At 47.7% G+C, this 17,222-nt stretch overlaps 1 protein-coding gene across 4 annotated transcripts in view; it reads left to right on the top strand.

Annotated features, from left to right (window-relative positions):
* Positions 1 to 17,222, top strand: part of ZNF541 (zinc finger protein 541) — a 401,808-nt gene that overhangs the window by 368,305 nt on the left and 16,281 nt on the right. For all 4 annotated transcript variants that reach the window (XM_063937867.1, XM_063937868.1, XM_063937869.1 and 1 more), the window contains exons 13-15: positions 11,807 to 11,895; positions 12,077 to 12,223; positions 12,308 to 12,444. In XM_063937867.1, the coding sequence (XP_063793937.1) occupies positions 11,807 to 11,895; positions 12,077 to 12,223; positions 12,308 to 12,444 (373 nt within the window). The remainder of the gene's footprint in view (positions 1 to 11,806; positions 11,896 to 12,076; positions 12,224 to 12,307; positions 12,445 to 17,222) is intronic.

Consider the following 17,222-nt stretch of genomic DNA (forward strand, 5'->3'; position numbering starts at 1 on the left):
AGGAACTTACTGAGGAGCTTTTATCTCTCCATTATACATAGAAAGATTAAACTTGCCACTGTATGTTACAAGCTGTTCGTGCTAATTAGTACACTAGTAGAACATACTGTACAGAGATACTACGGACAGTGATTTGGCATCCAGGAACTTAGGGGGGAGCTTTTATCTCTCTCCATTGTAATCTTTCTAAGTATAATGGAGAGAGATAAAAGCTCCTCCCTAAGTTCCTGGATGCCAAATCACTGTCCGTAGTATCTCTGTACAGTATGTTCTACTAGTGTACTAATTAGCACGAGCAGTTTGTAACGTACAGTGGCAAGTTTAATCTTTCTATGTATAATATGGAGAGATAAAAGCTCCTCCCTAAGTTCCTGGTTGACAAATCACCGTCCTTAGTATCTTTGTATAGTATTTTCTATTAGGGTACTAATTAGCACGAACAGCTAATTAGTACCCTTATAGAACAAACTGTACAGAGATACTAAGTACGGTGATTTGGCATCCAGGAACTTACTGAGGAGCTTTTATCTCTCTCCATTATACATAGAAAGATTAAACTTGCCACTGTACGTTACAAGCTGTTCGCGCTAATTAGTACCCTAATAGAACATACTGTACAGAGATACTAAGTACGGTGATTTGGCATCCAGTTAAAAGCTGTTCGTGCTAATTAGTACACTAGTAGAACATACTGTACAGAGATACTAAGGACGGTGATTTGCCATCTAGGAGCTTATAGAGGAGCTTTTATCTCTCCATTATACATAGAAAGATTAAACTTGCCACTGTACGTTACAAGCTGTTCGTGCTAATTAGTACACTAGTAGAACGTAGAGTACAGAGATACTAAGGATGGTAATTTGGCACCCAGGAACTTAGGGAGTAGCTTTTATCTCTCTCCATTATACTTAGAAAGATTACAATGGAGAGAGATTAAAGCTCCTCCCTAAATTCGTGGATGCCAAATCACTGTACTTAGTATCTCTGTACAGTATGTTCTACTAGTGTACTAATTAGCACGAACAGCTTGTAACGTACAGTGGCAAGTGTAATTTTTCTAAGTATAATGGAGAGAGATAAAAACTCCTCCCTATGTTCCTGGATGTCAAATACCAAATTCTATTAGGGTACTAATTAGCTGTTCGTGCTAATTAGTACCCTAATAGAAAATACTATACAGAGATACTAAGGACGGTGATTTGACAACCAGGAACTTAGAGAGGAGCTTTTATCTCTCTATATTATACATAGAAAGATTAAACTTGCCACTGTACGTTACAAGCTGTTCGTGTTTATTAGTACACTAGTAGAACATAGAGTACAGAGATACTAAGGATGGTAATTTGGCACCCAGGAATTTAGGGAGGAGCTTTTATCTCTCTCCATTATACTTAGAAAGATTACAATGGAGAGAGATTAAAGCTCCTCCCTAAATTCGTGGATTCCAAATCACTGTACTTAGTATCTCTGTACAGTATGTTCTACTAGTGTACTAATTAGCACGAACAGCTTGTAACGTACAGTGGCAAGTGTAATTTTTCTAAGAATAATGGAAAGAGATAAAAACTCCTCCCTATGTTCCTGGATGTCAAATACCATGCTTAGCATTTCTGTACAGTATTTCCTATATAGCCAGAAACCCTGCATCCTGTGCAAGCTAGGCGGACAACTGGAGGGGACCCGATACACAGTTGCTTCCCAATTCCCTTTCCAGTGTCACATAAACTAGTGGTTGGTCTGACCCGAAAGCTAAGAGTCTCCTCTTTTGTTTGGACACCCAGAACCAGAGATATCAGTACGCAAAGGGGACCCATTTTCCCATAGACGAAAATGGGCCCGTTAATTCAGACCCACCATGGGTTCCAACGCTTGCCATGAGCCTTGTGGGGGTCACAGAAACTTGGGGTTGGTACCCTCCGGTAGCTAATTGTCTCCCCTTCCATACCAACCTAGCGATGAAGGCTCCCACCTCCCACGCTGAGAGTCCCAGGTTTGAGTCCCAAAGTGCCAACCTTTTTTTTTTTTTTTTTATATGTTCCCGTGACATTCACTTTATTATTATTTTTTTCTTTGTTATACATTCAATGGAAGGGTGCACACAGGTTTCACATAAATCAGAGTGGGTGGGAGATTTTCCTACATACAGTAGTATACTGTTGCACGTGTCTTGTAACCTGATCGGAACTCCCTCCCTGTCTACTGCATGTACTTTGCAGGCTCCCAGGGGGGAAAGGGAAAGTGGGATGGGGGTCGGGCGAGGCAGTGGAAAATGCCGTGTTCAAAAAAAAAGCATAATCAAAACCATGGGGAACTTTGCGGTGTATCGTTAAGTGCATAGACCTCACTTATCCCTATCACCCCTGTGTATTTTAGCTAGGGGATTCTGATGCTCCTTCAGCATTACCCCGTAGCCTGCAAAACCTATGCCATTGCTCGCTCCATAGCTGAGTGCTGCCACAAGGCAGGGGTTCATGTGCCTCGGACATTTTGTCACTTTGCGATGCGATGGGGTCTGGTGTATCATTATGTGCATAGACCTCGCTTATCCCTATCGCCCCTGTGTATTTTAACTAGGGGATTCTGACACTCCTTCAGCATTGCCCCGTAGCCTGCAAAATCTGTGCCGTTACTTGCTCCATAGCCGAGTGCCTCCATGTAGCTAGGAGTCACAAGCGGTAGCCATTTCAATTGTCTGCCCTGCTATAGAATTGTATGTGTACCGTATGGTGCATAGAACCTTGACAGTAGAAACTCTCCTGCAGCTTTGCCCTGCTTTATGTAAAACTTGTGTTTTGTCAGTTTGCTATGCGATCGAGCCCGGTGTAATGTAATGTGCATAGACCTCGCTTATCTTTATCGCCCCTGTGAATTTTGGCTAGGGGATTGTGACGCTCCTTCAGCATTGCCCCGTAGCCTGCAAAACTTATGCCATCTCTCACTCCATATCTGACGCTGCCTGCCATGTGGTGGGGGTTCAGGGGCTGTGGCCATTTTGCCAGTGTACTATGCGATTGAGTCCTGTGTACCGTAATGTGCATAGACCTCGATTATTCCTATCGCCCCTGTGTATTTTAGCTAGGGGATTGTGACGCTCCTTCAGCATTGCCCCATAGCCTGCAAAATCTGGACTGTTACTTGCTCCATAGCCTAGGGCCTCCGTGGGGCAAGGAGTCATAGGTGGTAGCCGTTTCTATTGAGTCTGCCCTGCTACAGAATTGTATGTGTACTGTACGGTGTATAGAACCTTAACAGTAGAACCACTCCTGTAGTTTTGCCCTGGTTTATGTGAATAAAAATAATAATAAAGTGTCTGGAAAAAACTAACATGCATTCGTACTTTAGGAATCGAACTCGGGACTCTGAGTATAGGAAGCGGAACACTTCACCACTTCGCCGCAGACAGATTAATAAATCCATTGGTTTTGATTATGCCGTAATGGCTACGGGATTAGGACGCTAACATACTGTACAAAATTCCTAATCTCAAGAGGCAATAGTGAACTTCTAACACATCCATTTGCGACAGTGTACACTACTGGTTTTATGTTGTTTTGTCTGCGGGACTTGGACTCTCACATATTCATAAAGTACTGTAGATGGATCATATACTGCATGCTGTTCTATTTGCGTCTGTACCATATATACTGTATAAAATAATGCAGCGTAATGAGTATTTTGCTGTATGCAGCGTAATGAGACGCCTTAGTAAAGTAGTCCTTATTATATATTTCAGTATTGTATTTACGGGAGACCACACGCTTGCGCAGTGGTGATTGTAAAAAGCGACATCTGGTGGATGATCGCAGGTATTACACGTAAAGGTAACGCCAAACGCTCTGTCTGCCTCCATGCGATTAAGTACGCCTCTCTGTGACTAGGCGCGCCTCCCTACACCCCGGTACGCTGTGTATGCTCAATCGGGACAAACGCCTCAGCCAGTCAAGATAAAGGTGGCTACATCTGTAGGCTACAGCGGGCTACACGCAAAAGCAGCCAGCTAATGTATTTATGGGCTACATGCAAAAGCAGCCAGTATTTGCCCTGCATGCAAAAGGAATAAATGTATTTGCACCCCTTACATTACAGCAGGGTTTGTCTGAGTGCAGTTACTTCCTTTTCTTTCTCTGACGTCCTAGTGGATGCTGGGAACTCCGTAAGGACCATGGGGAATAGACGGGCTCCGCAGGAGACTGGGCACTCTAAAAGAAAAATTAGGTACTATCTGGTGTGCACTGGCTCCTCCCTCTATGCCCCTCCTCCAGACCTCAGTTAGATTTCTGTGCCCGGCCGAGCTGGATGCACACTAGGGGCTCTCCTGAGCTCCTAGAAAGAAAGTATATGTTAGGTTTTTTATTTTACAGTGAGACCTGCTGGCAACAGGCTCACTGCAACGAGGGACTAAGGGGAGAAGAAGCGAACCTACCTGCTTGCAGCTAGCTTGGGCTTCTTAGGCTACTGGACACCATTAGCTCCAGAGGGATCGACCGCAGGACCCGTCCTTGGTGTTCGTTCCCGGAGCCGCGCCGCCGTCCCCCTTACAGAGCCAGAAGCATGAAGATGGTCCGGAAAATCGGCGGCAGAAGACTTCAATCTTCACCAAGGTAGCGCACAGCACTGCAGCTGTGCGCCATTGCTCCTCATACACACTTCACACTCCGGTCACTGAGGGTGCAGGGCGCTGGGGGGGGCGCCCTGAGCAGCAATAAAAACACCTTGGCTGGCAAAATAATCACAATATATAGCCCCAGAGGCTATATATGTGATAATTACCCCTGCCAGAATCCATAAAAAAGCGGGAGAAAAGTCCGCGAAAAAGGGGCGGAGCTATCTCCCTCGGCACACTGGCGCCATTTTCTCTTCACAGTGTAGCTGGAAGACAGCTCCCCAGGCTCTCCCCTGTAGTTTTCAGGCTCAAAGGGTTAAAAAGAGAGGGGGGGCACTAAATTTAGGCGCAATATTGTTTATACAAGCAGCAATTGGGGAAAATTCACTCAGTGATAGTGTTTATCCCTACATTATATAGCGCTCTGGTGTGTGCTGGCATACTCTCTCTCTGTCTCCCCAAAGGGCTGTGTGGGGTCCTGTCCTCAGTCAGAGCATTCCCTGTGTGTGTGTGGTGTGTCGGTACGGCTGTGTCGACATGTTTGATGAGGAGGCTTATGTGGAGGCGGAGCAGATGCCGATAAATGGGATGTCGCCCCCTGTGGGCCGACACCAGAGTGGATGGATAGGTGGAAGGTATTAACCGACAGTGTCAACTCCTTACATAAAAGGCTGGATGACGTAACAGCTATGGGACAGCCGGCTTCTCAGCCCGCGCCTGCCCAGGCGTCTCAAAGGCCATCAGGGGCTCAAAAACGCCCGCTCCCTCAGATGGCAGACACAGATGTCGACACGGAGTCTGACTCCAGTGTCGACGAGGTTGAGACATATGCACAATCCACTAGGAACATCCGTTACATGATCCCGGCAATAAAAAATGTGTTACACATTTCTGACATTAACCCAAGTACCACTAAAAAAGGGTTTTATGTTTGGGGAGAAAAAGCAGGCAGTGTTTTGTTCCCCCATCAAATGAGTGAATGAAGTGTGAAAAAGCGTGGGTTCCCCCGATAAGAAACTGGTAATTTCTAAAAAGTTACTGATAGCGTACCTTTTCCCGCCAGAGGATAAGTTACGCTGGGAGATATCCCCTAGGGTGGATAAGGCGCTCACACGTTTGTCAAAAAAGGTGGCACTGCCGTCTTAGGATACGGCCACTTTGAAGGTACCTGTTGATAAAAAGCAGGAGGCTATCCTGAAGTCTGTATTTACACACTCAGGTACTAGACTGAGACCTGCAGATAGTGCTGCTGCAGCGTGGTCTGTAACCCTGTCAAACAGGGATACTATTTTGCGAACATAAGACGTCGTCTTATATATGAGGGATGCACAGAGGGATATTTTGCCGGCTGGCATCCAGAATTAATGCAATGTCCATTCTGTCAGGAGGGTATTAGAGACCCGACACTGGACAGGTGATGCTGACTTTAAAAGGCACATAGAGCCTTATAAGGGTGAGGAATTGTTTGGGGATGGTCTCTGGGACCTCGTATCCACAGCAACAGCTGGGAAGAAATTTTTTTTACCTCAGGTTTCCTCACAGCCTAAGAAAGCATTGTATTATCAGGTACAGTCCTTTCGGCTTCAGAAACGCAAGCGGGTCAAAGGCGCTTCCTTTCTGCACAGAGACGAGGGAAGAGGGAAAAAGCTGCACCAGTCAGCCAGTTCCCAGAATCAAAATTCTTCCCCCGCTTCCTCTGAGTCCACCGCATGACGCGGGGGCTCCACAGGCGTAGCCAGGTACGGTGGGGGGCCGCCTCAAAAATTTCAGCGATCAGTGGGCTCGCTCACAGGTGGATCCCTGGATCCTTCAAGTAGTATCTCAGGGGTACAGGCTGGAATTCGAGGCGTCTCCCCCCCGCCGTTTCCTCAAATCTGCCTTGCCGACAACTCCCTCAGGCAGGGAGGCTGTGCTAGAGGCAATTCACAAGCTGTATTCCCAGCAGGTGATAGTCAAGGTGCCCCTACTTCAACAAGGACGGGGTTACTATTCCACTCTGTTTGTGGTACCGAAACCGGACGGTTCGGTGAGACCCATTTTAAATTTGAAGTCCTTGAACACATACATAAAAAAATTCAAGTTCAAGATGGAATCGCTCAGGGCGGTTATTGCAAGCCTGGAGGAGGGGGATTACATGGTATCCCTGGACATCAAGGATGCTTACCTACATGTCCCCATTTACCATCCTCACCAGGAGTACCTCAGATTTGTGGTACAGGATTGCCATTACCAATTCCAGACACTGCCATTTGGACTGTCCACGGCACCGAGGGTCTTTACCAAGGTAATGGCAGAAATGATGATACTCCTTCGAAAAAAGGGAGTTTTTAATTATCCCATACTTGGACGATCTCCTTATAAAGGCGAGGTCCATGGAGCAGTTGTTGGTCGGAGTAGCACTATCTCGGGAAGTGCTACAACAGCACGGATGGATTCTATACATTCCAAAGTCACAGCTGGTTCCTACCACACGCCTGCTGTTCCTGGGGATGGTTCTGGACACAGAACATAAAAAAGTGTTTCTCCCGCAGGAGAAAGCCAAGGAGCTGTCATCTCTAGTCAGAGACCTCCTGAAACCAAACCAGGTATCGGTGCATCACTGCACACGAGTCCTGGGAAAAATGGTAGCTTCTTACGAAGCAAAATTCCATTCGGCAGGTTCCATGCAAGAACCTTTCAGTGGGACCTCTTGGACAAGTGGTCGGAATCGCATCTTCAGATGCATCGGCTGATAACCCTGTCTCCAAGGACCAGGGTATCTCTACTGTGGTGGCTGCAGAGTGCTCATCTTCAAGAGGGCCGCAGATTCGGCATACAGGACTGGGTCCTGGTAACCACGGATGCCAGCCTTCGAGGCTGGGGGGCAGTCACACAGGGAAGAAATTTCCAAGGACTTTGGTCAAGTCAGGAGTCGTCCCTACACATAAATATTCTGGAACTGAGGGCCATTTACAATGCCCTAAGTCTGGCAAGGCCTCTGCTTCAAGACCAGCCGGTACTGATCCAATCAGACAACATCACGGCAGTCGCCCATGTAAACCGACAGGGCGGCACAAGAAGCAGGATGGCGATGGCAGAAGCCACAAGGATTCTCCGATGGGCGGAAAATCATGTCTTAGCACTGTCAGCAGTGTTCATTCCGGGAGTGGACAACTGGGAAGCAGACTTCCTCAGCAGACACGACTGACACCCGGGAGAGTGGGGACTTCATCCAGAAGTCTTCCAACTGTTGGTAAACCGTTGGGAAAGGCCACAGGTGGACATGATGGCGTCCCGCCTAAACAAAAAACTAGATATTGCGCCAGGTCAAGGGACCCTCAGGCAATAGCTGTGGACGCTCTAGTGACACCGTGGGTGTACCAGTCGGTTTATGTATTCCCTCCTCTGCCTCTCATACCAAAGGTACTGAGAATAATAAGAAAACGAGGAGTAAGAACGATACTCGTGGTTCCGGATGGGCCAAGAAGAGCTTGGTACCCAGAACTTCAAGAAATAATATCAGAGGACCCATGGCCTCTCCGCTCAGACAGGATCTGCTACAGCAGGGGACCTGTGTCACGATCCGGGTATCTGGACGCCATTTCTTACCCATCAGATGCCTCCTAAGGCTGGCTCAGCGCTCCAGGACCGGATCCCATCTGTTATCCTAATGTTCACATTCCTGCATCCTCTCCTGTCTCTCTGAGACGCTGTCACAGTAACGCCATATTACATCTGGCATGGCGTCTCCCGCGGCCTCCGCCGCCGTCCCTGAGCTTCTGCATGCAGAGTGTCAGAGTGGCAATTACGTCAGCCGCGGCCTCCGCTGTGTCCGCGTGGTTGGATGTGCACTTGTCAGCCTGGCGTCTCCTGTCTCCGGTGGCCGGCGGCGCCATTACTGTTTTCATTACCACATGGATTACAAACCAAACTTCCCTCCAAGTGTCTGCATGGGCGCAGCCATCTTGGATTCTGTCAGCTGATCATTTCCACCAATCTGTTGTCAGTATTGTTAATCTGCATAATTGCCTAGCCAATCCCTTCCTTGCTGCAGGTATAAATATGTTGTGCCTGAGCAAGGAAGGCGTCAGTGCTTTGGTTGTCAAACCTAGTTCCAGTTTGTCTCTCTCCTGTGATTGTCTTTCAGGTTCCAGTTCCTGTGTCAATACTTCCACTATAGAGACCCGCACCAGCATTCCACCTGCGGTGTAGCCTGACTCTCCGATCCATTTGGATTCATCTGTTTCCAGCTACAGATCTACCTGCTTTCAGCATCCAGCTTCCAGCAGTGGTCAGCTCTTCTTAAAGTGCCGGTACCCTTTTCTGCAGATTATCATTTATCACCGGCATTATAATTTCACCGCTCTCAAACTTAAACTTCATCTCATATTTCATCGCTCTCAAGTTCATTTATTATTTAACTGGTTCCAGCCAGTATCCTCTCCGTGTCAACTACAGTCTGGTTCCAGCCAGTATCCACAGCAGCCGTTTTATCTACAGCAGCCCAGCTTTTCCTGGAACACCAGCTGGTACGATCCTGGGCTTTCTCCATTGCTACAGTCGGGCCTGGTAAGGACTTTCCAACTAGAAGATTATAAGAACTATCTCACACTACCAGAGCCTGTGGCTCTTGCCACCCTGTAGTACCCAGGAACTGTATTTATCCTCTGCTGACTTTTTATGTTTTCTTTTACTGCTGCTGTGTTGCGGAGTTGTCATAAATAAACATCATTGACTTTTATCCAAGTTGTCGTGGTCACGCCTTCGGGCAGTTATTCTTCATGTTACTTACATGTCCAGGGGTCTGATACAACCTCCCAGGTTCCGGTACATCTCAGCCCCTACAACTGAGGCTGCCTCCCGTCAGCTCAGGCCCTCAGTTGTGACACCCTGTCTGTTCCAAGACTTACCGCGGCTGCGTTGGACGGCATGGAGGTTGAATTCCGGATCCTAAAGCAAAAGGGCATTCCGGAGGAAGTCATTCCTACGCTGATAAAAGCCAGGAAAGAAGTAACCGCAAACCATTATCACCGTATTTGGCGAAAATATGTTGCGTGGTGTGAGGCAAGGAAGGCCCCAACGGAGGAATTTCAGCTGGGTCGTTTTCTGCACTTCTTACAGTCAGGAGTGACTATGGGCCTAAATTTGGGTTCCATTAAGGTCCAGATTTCGGCTCTGTCGATTTTCTTCCAGAAAGAACTGGCTTCACTGCCTGGAGTTCAGACATTTGTAAAGGGAGTGCTACATATTCAGCCCCTTTTTTGTGCCTTCTGTGGCACCTTGGGATCTCAACGTGGTGTTGAGTTTCTTAAAATCACATTGGTTTGAGCCACTTAAAACTGTGGATTTGAAATATCTCACGTGGAAAGTGGTCATGTTATTGGCCTTGGCTTCGGCCAGGCGTGTGTCAGAATTGGCGGCTTTGTCATATAAAAGCCCTTATCTGATTTTCCATATGGATATGGCAGAATTGAGGACTCGTCCCCAGTTTCTCCCTAAGGTGGTATCAGCTTTTCACTTGAACCAACCTATTGTAGTGCCTGCGGCTACTAGGGACTTGGAAGATTCCAAGTTACTGGACGTAGTCAGGGCCTTAAAAATTTATATTTCCAGGACGGCTGGAGTCAGGAAAACTGACTCGTTTTTTATCCTGTAGGCACCCAACAAAATAGGTGCTCCTGCTTCTAAGCAGACTATTGCTCGCTGAATTTGTAGCACAATTCAGCTGGAGCATTCTGCGGCTGGATTGCCGCATCCTAAATCAGTAACAGCCCATTCCACGAGGAAAGTGGGCTCATCTTGGGCGGCTGCCCGAGGGGTCTCGGCTTTACAACTTTGCCGAGCTGCAACTTGGTCAGGGGCAAACACGTTTGCTAAATTCTACAAATTTGATACCCTGGCTGGGAAGGACCTTGAGTTCTCTCATTCGGTGCTGCAGAGTCATCCGCACTCTCCCGCCCGTTTGGGAGCTTTGGTATAATCCCCATGGTCCTTACGGAGTTCCCAGCATCCACTAGGACGTCAGAGAAAATAAGATTTTACTCACCGGTAAATCTATTTCTCGTAGTCCGTAGTGGATGCTGGGCGCCCATCCCAAGTGCGGATTGTCTGCAATACTTGTATATAGTTATTGCCTAACTAAAGGGTTATTGTTGAGCCATCTGTTGAGAGGCTCAGTTATATTTCATACTGTTAACTGGGTATAGTATCACGAGTTATACGGTGTGATTGGTGTGGCTGGTATGAGTCTTACCCGGGATTCAAAATCCTTCCTTATTGTGTCAGCTCTTCCGGGCACAGTATCCTAACTGAGGTCTGGAGGAGGGGCATAGAGGGAGGAGCCAGTGCACACCAGATAGTACCTAATCTTTCTTTTAGAGTGCCCAGTCTCCTGCGGAGCCCGTCTATTCCCAATGGTCCTTACGGAGTTCCCAGCATCCACTACGGACTACGAGAAATAGATTTACCGGTGAGTAAAATCTTATTTTTTGCTTTACTTCCATCTCAGAATCAGGCCCTAGGTGTGAGAAGCCTAATACTTTGGCACCTTCCCAGAGGCAGGGTTAAATAGGTTCCCTAATTTAAATTTGGTGCCTTGAGTGACTTCTACGTTCACATGAAGTATGAGTTGTAGGGAGAGACACACACTTGGCATTAAGGCAAGGAGCAGGACACTGGCTATAAAGTGTGGGGAGAGGAGGATGAGCAACCTAAATGGGAGTAGGGTGAGATCAATGGTGGTCTGTCTATATTATAAAGAGCCCATCAGTGGTGGTCTATGCTATAAAGAGCCCATCAATGATGGTCTATGCTATAACAATGGTGTTCTATGCTATATAGAGCCCATCAATGGTAGTCTATGCTATAAAGAGCCCATCAGTGGTGGTCTATGCTATAAAGAGCCCATCAATGGTGGTCTATGCTATAAAGAGCCCATCAATGGTGGTCTATGCTATAAAGAGCCCATCAATGGTGGTCTATGCTATATAGAGCCCATCAATGGTAGTCTATGCTATAAAGAGCCCATCAATGGTAGTCTATGCTATAAAGTGCCCATCAATGGTGGTCTATGTTATAAAGAGCCCATCAGTATTGCTCTATACTATAAACAGCCAACAGGCATCATTCAGTCCACCTACCAGGACTTGCCTCTAACTAGTAATGAACAACGTTTCCAATACAGAAGCACACCTTGTATTATAATATATATTTGTTGACACACAGGATCAGATCACTGGTCACTAGCAGAGAGACGGCAGTATAAGAAAGCTTACTCCAAGAACAGAAAGGATTTCTCCTATATCCAGTTACTGGTGAGAAGAGATGAACAGAAGTGTGGGAGGGGGTGGAATCACATTTCTTATCTTTATGTTCTGTTTAATTAAATCATCTAGCTACAGGACAGAAAACACGAGTGCTCCATTATATGTCTCCTTTTCATGCTAGTTCTAGGGCTTCACTATTGTAATAAAAGACAAAATAATGATGTTTCAGCTTCCTGAGAAGAATGTGTACCAGTGTGTGGAGTATTACTATACATGGAAGAAGATCATTAGCTTTGATAGACACCGGTCTTCAGCTAAAGGACAAGGATCCAGTAACGAGCAGAGTTGTGATGGAGACAAGTGTGGAGGCAGCATGGTAAGCAAGCACCGAAGTCTCTGCTCTGGCCTCCAGTATTTGTATGTCGCTTATAAATAAAAACTTCTGTGTTTCCTTTTGCAGAAAGGACTCTTCTGCGGAGTCAAAAACACCATCCAGAGACATGAACCAGAGCCTAAGGAGGTGCCACATTGCAGCCAGCAGGACTCTATAGACAGGGCAGGACATCTCCAAGAGTTTGCATGCACAGAGTGTGACAGGTATTGGTTCAGCTTTAATGAAGTAGATTGATATATTGTATAGTGTGTATGGGAGGACCGATGTATCGTTACATTGATCATCCCGTCAGCTGGGTACACACATCGTTTAGTGTGTACTTGACTTAAGCTACAGCGTAGGGATAATGGGGGGTCATTCCGAGTTGTTCGCTCGGTATTTTTCTTCGCATCGCAGCGATTTTCCGCTAACTGCGCATGCGCAATGTTCGCACTGCGACTGCGCCAAGTAAATTTGCTATGCAGTTAGGTATTTTACTCACGGCATTACGAGGTTTTTTCTTCGTTCTGGTGATCGTAATGTGATTGACAGGAAGTGGGTGTTTCTGGGCGGAAACAGGCCGTTTTATGGGAGTGTGTGAAAAAACGCTACCGTTTCTGGGAAAAACGCGGGAGTGGCTGGAGAAACGGAGGAGTGTCTGGGCGAACGCTGGGTGTGTTTATGACGTCAAACCAGGAACGACAAGCACTGAACTGATCGCAGATGCCGAGTAAGTTTGAAGCTACTCAGAAACTGCTAAGAAGTGTCTTTTCGCAATTTTGCTAATCTTACGTTCGCAATTTTGATAAGCTAAGATTCACTCCCAGTAGGCGGCGGCTTAGCGTGTGCAAAGCTGCTAAAAGCAGCTTGCGAGCGAACAACTCGGAATGACCACCAATATGCATATAAGCCACTGTTTTTCAGGAGAATAGGGTTCTGGGAAATTGCATTCAAGTCAACCCAGAGGGTTTTAGAGGCTGACACAAATTTGGGCTGAGATAATATGTAAATTTGCAGACTGTTTTGCCCTTTTTTTGCACTCATCGGGCAGGAGTTTTCAATGTGTGACCCAGTAAATAAATCATGTGGTGTCAGTATTTCTAACCTCTTGTTCTGACACCTTTAAATCCTAATAACGTGTTGGGAGTAAATGAGAAGAGGTATGGGGAAGTGCGTCACGTGGCAGACATAAGCAACCTGTGGCTTCTCAGTAGTGGCAGAGCTTCTAATCCATCTCTCCGATGGGACATACTGGGACTTCTACTTCAGCATCCACTGTGTCGCCCCTGGCCTCTTTCTTTTGTATATAGGGCAGTGTTTCCCAACCGCGGTCCTCAAGGCACACTAACAGTCCTGGTTTTAGTGATATCCATGCTTGAAAACAGGTGACTTAATTAGTACCTCAGTTATTTTGATTTAACCATCTGTGCTGAAGCCTGGATATCACTAAAACCTGCACTGTTGGTGTGCCTTGAGGACCGCGGTTGGGAATGCCTGATATAGGGGGTTGTGGTAGGAGTTCAGCCTAATATACAGTATATTCCCTCTGGGGAAACATAGAACCAGTGTTTAAAATCCAGATCTTTATCTAAACGTGAGATTTCTGGTGCATAAATTGGATTATTACATTAGTTATTTAGATTTCAGATAATCATGCTCGGGGGCCCAGCCCTTTTCATCTTATATTCACCTAGACCGAAGGTACACACCAGAACGTGTGTACACATCGTTCACCATATTGCCCAGTGTGTATGCACAATGTTGCTGACGATGCGTCAACAACATCATCGGTTGGACCTACATCGCCTGCGAGGGCCATGCTGCATTCGGCGGCATGGCCCCCGCAGGCGATGTAGGTTCAACCGTTGATGCCGCCCACGCCGACCGACCGCCCCCCCCTCCCCCTACTGTAGCTCTCAACAATGGCAAGTGTCCCGTCACAGACGATGTCGCATCAAATCGATATCGTTGTGATGGAATGCAGCCAGGAAACCACGTGTCGAGATTCCAGCAGGCAGATTACAGACTCCGGAATCCCGACACTATTCGGAATGCCGACACCGGCCAATGGGGGTCATTCCGAGTTGTTCGCTCGCTATTTTTTTGTCGCAACGGAGCGAATAGTTGCTAATGCGCATGCGCAATGTCCGCAGTGCGACTGCGCCAAGTAAATTTGCTATGCAGTTAGGAATTTTACTTACGGCATTACGAGGTTTTTTCTTTGTTCTGGTGATCGTAATGTGATTGACAGGAAGTGGGTGTTTCTGGGCGGAAACTGGCCGTTTTATGGGAGTGTGCGAAAAAACGCTACCGTTTCTGGGAAAAACGCGGGAGTGGCTGGAGAAACGGAGGAGTGTCTGGGCGAACGCTGGGTGTGTTTGTGACGTCAAACCAGGAACGACAAGCACTGAACTGATCGCAGATGCCGAGTAAGTGTGGAGCTACTCAGAAACTGCTAAGAAGTGTCTATTCGCAATTCTGCTAATCTTTCGTTCGCAATTTTGATAAGCTAAGATTCACTCCCAGTAGGCGGCGGCTTAGCGTGTGCAAAGCTGCTAAAAGCAGCTTGCGAGCGAACAACTCGGAATGACCCCCAATGTCCAAACAGCGTGGCGCTGCAGAGTTAAGCCGTGGGAAGGGGGGTTAGGTTTATCTGTGGGGGAGGTTTAGGATTAGCCTGCGCCCCGGGAGGGTTAGGGTGCAGGCAGGGATGGTTAGGGTTAGTCTGTGGGGTAGGAGGGTTAGGTTTAGGCAGCGGGGACGGAGGGTTAGGTTAAGGCACTTACAGGGGAAGGTTAGGTTTAGGCTCCAAGGGGGAGTTTAGGGTTAGGCAGTGGGTAGGGAGGGTTAGGTGGGTAGGAGAGAGGGTATAACACCCCTTGCTCACCCCTGTCGGCTTCTTTGCAATCGGAATCCGGATGTCGGTATTTTCGTACATCAGGATCCCGGGCGCCGGCTTTCCCTACTGAACCCGTTCTAATGTGTATATAGCTTTAAATGTACTTGTTTCTCCACAATTTAATTTAGCTTATGTATAGGCTTACCATACTATTCCTTTAAACCGGGACACTCATGAATTACACAGATTCTGTGGCTGAATAAAATCAAGGGATATGCAGGCTTGAAGTCAGCCAGCCCCAGGACCTGTATAATTCATGAGTGTCAAGGTTTAAAGGGATAGTATGGTAAACCTACTTGATTCCCCCTCAGCTGCACAACATAATGGGCCTAATTCAGACCTGTCCGGGACCGAAATAGACGTCAGGATTCCTCACTGCAAACGTTTGGACACGCCTGCGTTTTTCCAAACACTCCAATAAAACGACCAGTTGCCACCCACAAACGCCTTCTTCCTGTCAATCTCCTTGCGATCGCCCATGCGAACGGATCCGTCGCACAATCCCATCGCTGAGCGGCGATCCGCTTTGTACCCGTGCGATGCGCCTGCACATTGTGGTGCATACGCATGAGCAGTTTGTGCCCGAAAACGCACAGCAGCGATCCGGTCTGAATTACCCCCTATGGCATGTACATATATAGGAGGAGATGTATTCAGCCTTCTAAAGAGAACCCCTAGCATCCAGTCAGCTTACACTAAACCTTTTGGAATGTACTTGATAAATGCTAGCTAGTAAGTGATTAGCTGATATGGGAACCTTATTCAGAGATGATCGCTGCATACGCAGCCAGATCTGCATTCATCTCCTCACATGCTGGAGGACGCCCAGCACAGGGCAAGGCCACCCAGCATGTGTGAGGCCGCCTCCCGATGCGTCTGCAATTAGATTGCGGGCACATTGGAACTAAGGTTGACCCCTGGCAGCGCCGCCATTTCTTTTATCGGAGCGGCTGCGTGTGACATCGCACAGCCACCCCCTGAAAACTGTCCCGTCCCACCCCTGTGCGTAACCCCCTGCCACTCCAACACTTCATTCACTGCCGCCGCTGTCAATCACACTGCGGCCACATCCAGTTTAAAAAATTATGGTCAGTGTAATAGACAAAAATCAGTGCTTGTAGCTTCCAATCACAAACTGTGTGTACAAGCAGAAGCACATCCTGAGCCTCACCACATAACTGCCCTAAGGATGACCTATAAACACAATTTACTTACTGTCATTTTATTATTTCTCTAGCATCCTTAAGGGATATTGGGGAGAACTAGTACGATGGGGTATAGACAGGGTTCAATAGAGCCGGTGCACTTTCAATTTCTTCAACTGGGTGTACCGGCTCCTCTCCTCTATACCCCTCCCACAGGCAGTTTAGAAAAAAGTGTCCTCAGGAGAGTATGCACACTCTGCAAGGTCCAGAGAGTTTTCTTCAATTTCATTTAAAACTTTTTTTCGGTATGCTGCCTGGGAAACAGCATACCTGCACCATGGGAGTTAAGGGGGAGGGGGGGGGGGGGGTCGGTCACCGGCCTTACGAGGTGCAGAGCTGCTTCCCCGCTGAGGGGCTGTTTGTTCAGCGGGGCACTGCGCCTTGGCTGTCACAGCACGCCGCACACCCCTAACGCTGCCTGAAGGTGACATCGGTGGTGAGTACACACCGGGGGGCCCCGCTAGGGGGGCCCCGGTTCCGAAGTGCGGCAGACCACGGGCGTGGCGTACGGGACCCTCCCTGGGGAGTCCCGCTAAGATCCCCCATGTGAAAACTGGCACACATTGTGAGACTTTGCCAGTATAAATAATATGCACAGCTCCGGCGCCAATGGGGAAGGGAGGGGGGGGAGCGGAGCTTACTCAGAGCGGGACCAGGGCGTTTTTGGCGCCTTCCTCTGCTTACAGAAGCCAACAGCAGCACACACTCAGCGCTTCCTGCCTCACGGACACGCTGGAAACTGGTACAGGGTGTAGCAAAAAAAAACATTGTCCTGTGTCCACTTAGGACTGTATTTGATAGTGTTTACTGTGTATTACAGAGCTGACAGCCTCACTGGGGCTGTGCGGCTCATGGTGTGCTGAGGTCCTCTCTCCTCTGTGTCTCCTCTCACATACAG

This window comes from Pseudophryne corroboree, chromosome 8 (assembly GCF_028390025.1).
Source record: "Pseudophryne corroboree isolate aPseCor3 chromosome 8, aPseCor3.hap2, whole genome shotgun sequence".
Classification (NCBI taxonomy): domain Eukaryota; kingdom Metazoa; phylum Chordata; class Amphibia; order Anura; family Myobatrachidae; genus Pseudophryne; species Pseudophryne corroboree.